Source organism: Solea senegalensis, linkage group LG11 (assembly GCF_019176455.1).
Source record: "Solea senegalensis isolate Sse05_10M linkage group LG11, IFAPA_SoseM_1, whole genome shotgun sequence".
NCBI classification, from domain to species: Eukaryota; Metazoa; Chordata; class Actinopteri; order Pleuronectiformes; family Soleidae; genus Solea; species Solea senegalensis.
Window position 1 is genome coordinate 20050876 of NC_058031.1, and position 6000 is coordinate 20056875.

Consider the following 6000-nt stretch of genomic DNA (forward strand, 5'->3'; position numbering starts at 1 on the left):
GTAGTTTCCCCTCTTTCTGCTTTCCTGTTGCTCTCTTCTCCTCTGTTTCCAGCTAATACCCCTGAGAGGTATTAGTATTGATTTGCCTCAGCAAGTGGAATTTCTGTGAGCTCTTTCTTTGCTGAGTCTCGTGCTACTGATGAGTGATACAAGCTTTCAACTATGCCCCTGGGCCTTTTTTTTTTACATCACCTTAGACACAGTCAGGACTTTCAGTTTGAGTTTAGAGTTGTTTGTGTGTGTGTGTGTGTTTTAGATGTTGGATCAGCTCACACACTCAGTTGCTCTACATCATCCATGGACCCATTCAAGCGGCACTGTTTGTGAGTAATGACTACGTCGTTTCCTTTTACCTGAAACTCCACACTGCAGATGTAAGCACACAGTCAGTTTCAGTATGCAGTAAACACACATAAGAAGACTCAGTGTGTATGGCAGGGACAAATAATTGATAATAGTTCACCACTTAAAGGTCCAGTGTGTAACTTCTGTCACCAAAACACTGCTACTGTCACGATCCGAGACTTAACCCCACACAAATCTACATCCATATTCCAACCATTCTCTTGAAACATGTGTTCCACTATCTCATTACCTCACAATGCTTCATAGAATTGGGTTTAATTCCTTAACCTGAACTCCATCGCTTGCTTTAGTGGCGTAGCCGTGATGTAAAGTGCATCACATTGTGTCTACACCAAGGTTAAATTAGTTACTTTTGATTAGTTTTAAGATACGATAAGATAAGATAAGATAAGATATACTTTTTCCCTCAAATGGGAGATGAACTTGTTACAGCAGCAAAAAACAGTTAAGATAGATGTGTGCAGGCAGCAAAATTAGACAACACAAAACAAGCAAGGGAGTAAAGAAAGGTAAACAGAAAAGCATTATGAACCAAAAAAGTTATGTACATTATATACAACGAATGAAGGCTAGAGAAGTGTTGCAGGTCGATGCATGAATAAATATAGTGAATATTGTATATACAGACTCAGTAAGAATATAAATACGTATAAATAATGTCTCTTTTCTCACCCACCGTCAATACACACAGGTGAACTTTTTATTTCTCCTGAACATCGTCCGAGTTCTGATCACCAAGCTGAAGGAGACGCACTGCGCCGAGTCCACGGCCTACATGAAGGCAGTGCGAGCCACCCTCATCCTCATCCCTCTCCTGGGAGTCCAGTTCATCCTTTGCCCCTGGATGCCCGAGGAACGCATCAGCCGTGCCATCTATGATTTTTTTCTAAATATCTTCAGCCATTTCCAGGTAACGTCCACTGCACAGAAAGCCATTCAGACCATTATGTGACACAAACCCTTTAAATGTTAAACCCTTAAAATGTTAATTTTCAACTCCAATATATGATAGAACCACTTGTTCCTCTTTCATTTGAATCAGACAGAAATAATCTCACTGACAGCTCTATTTGTGTGAATAATTCATCTATTTTTCACCATTTTGCAGGGACTCCTGGTGGCAATTATCTTCTGTTTCTGCAATGCTGAGGTATGTTAAAAATATATTGCTATTCTAGTAGATGACACGATTAACTGCTAGACATTGACATTGACCTCAGGTGCATCTGTTGTATGTAAAAGGTATTATACTGCATGGCTTGTCAGTCTAAATAGAGTTAAAAGTAGCATAAAGTAACATGTTTATTTTCATGTGAAGACCCTGATCTTGCATTTTGTCTTTTACTGAACTGATATTTCGGATGTCCAGGCGCAGGCAGCACTGCGGAGGAAGTGGACTCAGCTGAAGTTTGCCAGGAGCAAAATAGGCTGGGGAGAAGCACCCAACTCCAACAGCCACTTCAACTCCCACAATAACTCCTCCATCACCGAAACTAGCCGTGCCACCATCAGCTTTGAGCCGCCTGCTGCTGCTGTGCCGGCTGAACAAAGGAAAAGCGGCTTCTCTCTGTCCAAGGTGCAGCAGAAAGTCAACGGGCAGAAAAAGAACAACAGCACTTGCAGCAACGGGGAGTTGGAGATGCTCAACAAGCTGGAGACCACCGACATCTGACAGTTCAAAGCATGGAGGTGACACAGAAAGACTGACTCTGTAGGGTGTTTGTTTTCAAAACAAAGGTTAACTGATCGGGCACTGTATGTATGTATATAAGATCCTTAATATCTGAAGAGCACTTAAAAAGCATGTTGTGTTCACACACATTTTTAAAGCAACTTTTTCAGTTCTTGGAAACTGAAGAGTAGATTCAATTATAATGTGCTGTTATCCTAATCCTTATGTAACAATGTGTTTCTTTAAGTCAATTTATCTATTTATGTTAGTGTTTGTGAAATCTGTTAAACGCTTTACCTGTACATCAGACCAATGGATGCCATTGCCTAAGCATGTGATCACACACACACACACACACACACACACACGCACATATATGCTTTTTTCTAAGAAATATGGTCATTGTTGTTCACTGGAAACCCAGGCTTCCCATCTCAGCTCTTTTCAGAGAATAAAAAAAAACGACAGCACTCTGAGGTAATCATCGTATTAACTGGGTGAATCATCATAAAAGCAAACCAAATAATAGTTCACATTTGATTTCTGATTTCCTGTTGGCAAGTAACTGAAATTATCAGTCAGTTAGTGCCTTGAATGACACATAATATTCCTTGCATTACATGTCATTTACCAGACGCTTTTATCCAAAGCGACTTACAATGGAATCAAGTACAATTAGCCAGGGGTGGAATCAAACTCGCGACCATGATGTCTTTGGTACACAAGGTAGGGTCTTAACCACTGAGCCACTCCACCCTTGCATTCCCAGAAGTTAATCAGCAGGCAAGCATAAGGATAATCATAAGCCATGTATTTATAATTAGGCCAAGGAGGTGGTGTGTGTTACAAAAAGAAGGGGCCCCAACACTTAGCCTTGGGGCACTCCTGTGGGCAGGTGAGGGGGAGATAGATGTGTTTCCTTCCTATCACACATAAAAAGAACATACACTGAGGTATTATGTGAGGCTTCGCAGTCATCCAGGTCAAAGTCATCGTTAAGTTGAAGACGTTTCACCTCTCATCCTTCTTCAGTTCTGACTAACAGGTGGAAAAATCCATAGCCATTTAGCCTCTGAAGGCTAGAAACCTGGCTCGGGAGTTGTTATGATAAACAATGCAGTTTCAGGTTGCAAGTTTCACCTGAGGCAACGTGTGAACGAGGTTGTAGGAGTTCACATGTGTTGTTCCTTTTTGGAAGAGAGCTCAGGACAGCATTGTAGGCTACAGATCGTTGGTGTCTTAGGCCAGCGCTTTCTCCAGGTTGACATGGACAGCTTCTTTCACTCCTCTTTCACACACCAACAAGAATGTGTACATTCTCGTCGACAAAAATGTGTCCTTTGTCCTTCAGATGTAGGTGAACACATGACTCCTGTCGAGATGAGCTGGCTCTTCTTTGCAGTGCCATGTGTTTATGCAGTGGTAGTTTGGTTTCCTTGTCACATTGCACCAAACAAAGCTTTTTGCCTCAGAGTTTTGTTTTTTTGGTAAAAGAGTTTACTTGGAAAACCAACCCAAAATGTACATATCAAAGAGTAGACAAGGCCTAAGATGGTGGCATTTAAGGCTTGTTTAAGAGCATAGGTCAAAATGTGAGATTGATTCTTAGACTTCACCCTTTCAACAGCCCTCGGAAAAAAAATGACATTGACATTGTATGTTTTAGATATGTTTGCCTGTTCATGTATAGCTGGAAACCTCCCTGAAGGCTGTGATTGTTGACAAAATAGCGGCAGGTATGGCTTGAAGGAGGTTGATAAGAATGGTGTCTCAGACATATAGCCGGAAAGCTACACTTGTTCTTAGTTAATTAAATAAAGGATTCCCAGTTGACTGGCGCAGACAGAAAAACACAATTAGCACGGCTGAGTTTGGGTTGCGGGTACATTGCCCTCAGGGAAGTGATGTACATTTACCTTCTAAGAGGGTTACGACACCCTTTTTTCCCTAAACTTCACTGCTGGTTGTCATCCTTTGTCTTACATCATTAACATAGCTAATAGAGCCACATTTTTTGTCGTTTTATAATCACAATTTGCCTATATAAATAGTTAAAAAATAGATAAAAAAAATGTTTTTGCAAAGCTAAAATGGATTCTGTCTTTCATAGTTTGTTTCCACAGCCTATGAGGCAGTGGTAAACATTGTGGCTTATAAGTCATGACTTTTCTAATTCAAACTAGGAGACCAGCTTTGTGTACAGACACAATAGAGAGTTGGAGTGCAGCAATCATTTCACTCGCTCAAAGTCTGTAATTCTGAATCACTTCCTTGACAATGCCTGGGTTCACACACGGAGCAGATTCAGATATGGCGTGTAACTACAGGGCATGTGCATGCTTTTCATCATTTTGGTTACAATTTGTTATATTTTTATCTGGTTTTGAGAGATAAATTGTATTGTTATAAAACAGTGGATCTTAATCTGATGTGAGGCTTCAAAACCATCTTTAAATGTTTCTCCGCTGAATATATACAGTATATATATATGTACATATACTGTATATAAAGCTTTTTGTAGTCTGTGAGACTGTGCCAAATTAGTGCATACATTTTGAAAAAATAAGTGTTTTTGTTCTATTTTTTATGAAATTGACTTGGGAAGGAGATTATTTTATTATTATCATTTACCCATTGCTTTGTCAAATTCTATATTATTGTTACTGTGGCTGTTAGAATATTGTTTCTTATGGTTTGTTAATAACTGTTAATAAAATATACAAAAAGAAAGTTAACAGTACTGTTAACTCCCACATCACTAACGAAAAGGTTTTCCTTCATGAATGTTTTTGCTATATGTACACAGAGCAGACTGGAATAGTGAGCAAGTCTTATCTTTTATAGAGCGCAAGCAGCAAATATACTGTGGATACAGCAGGGTATACTCATAGGGAATTTACCATAATCGTGGCAAGAAAACAGGAGAGCATGATGTGGTTTTATTAAAGAGTAATGTTCACTTCTGCACAGTCAAGGGCCCAACTCTGTACACATCTTGCCAATGCTGCCCAGTAGAGAAACTGCCCTCATGGACAGAAATTCGAGAAACATTCCAATAAACTGTCAAAAGAAATGTTCGATTCACGCACTTGTCTGTAATTTAACGCTGCTGCTCTTGTGTGGAAATAAAGTTGTTTTTTTGGACCGTGTGGCTTTGTTTGTTTAGCAATGTTTGATAGATGCCCTGACATAACATGACTAAATACATGGCTGCAATACTGTAATGCACTGAAGAAGCCTGAGGCAGCTAGGTCTTTAGCCAGTTGAGTATTTCCTCTCTGCTTTTATATCTTCATATAACCATTCAGCTGAATTTGACATTAATATTTTTTGTATGTTTTACTTGTTTTCAGGTGGATATTGTCATACAAGAAAGTGCTGCTTCGTGAATTTACAACCGCAACGAATGTATGTCCAACTTGGCAGGCTAGGCTATTAGATAAACGGGACGTTGAACGGGTACACTAGTATGTTTATATAAATAAATAAATAAATAAATAAATAAATAAATACATTTATTGTCTTCGCGAATGTCGTTTATTTAAAATTACAAATTGAAATGTAACATCGACAAACCACTCGGTATTGGGTGGAAAAGGATGAGGTCCTACCGAGATTTGAACTCGGATCGCTGGATTCAAAGTCCAGAGTGCTAACCATTACACCATAGGACCAGGTAGTGTGATGGGCACCATCTTTGTTGTTATAAAGTTAGATATAGTTACAAGTTCAATAAAATGTTTAATAAAATCGACGGTTACTACATAACTGAAAACGAAGGCAGCAATATTTGCGGCTTAACTGTGGCAAATGTTGGTAACGTTCGTACTACTACAACGTTTCGCTTGACTTGCGTACAACGCGGACGTGACGCAACGTTATGGTATGTATTTATCGAATTTCGAAGGAGGCATTAATGCAACATGACGGTAGCAGCTGCCACCAAGCACTAAAGAAGAACA

At 39.5% G+C, this 6000-nt stretch overlaps 1 protein-coding gene and 1 non-coding gene across 2 annotated transcripts in view; one reads left to right on the top strand and one right to left on the bottom strand.

Annotated features, from left to right (window-relative positions):
* calcrl2 (calcitonin receptor-like 2) overlaps positions 1-2647 on the top strand; it is a 29654-nt gene extending 27007 nt beyond the window's left edge. Inside the window, exons 10-13 of the mRNA XM_044039207.1 lie at positions 257-323; positions 1058-1276; positions 1475-1516; positions 1736-2647. Coding sequence (XP_043895142.1) covers positions 257-323; positions 1058-1276; positions 1475-1516; positions 1736-2038 — 631 coding nt within the window. The 3' untranslated portion in view covers positions 2039-2647. The remainder of the gene's footprint in view (positions 1-256; positions 324-1057; positions 1277-1474; positions 1517-1735) is intronic.
* A 2993-nt stretch (positions 2648-5640) lies between these two features.
* Positions 5641-5712, bottom strand: trnaq-uug. Its single transcript has one exon. It is a non-coding gene; the product is annotated as a tRNA-Gln (tRNA).
* Between the last annotated feature and the right edge of the window lie 288 nt (positions 5713-6000).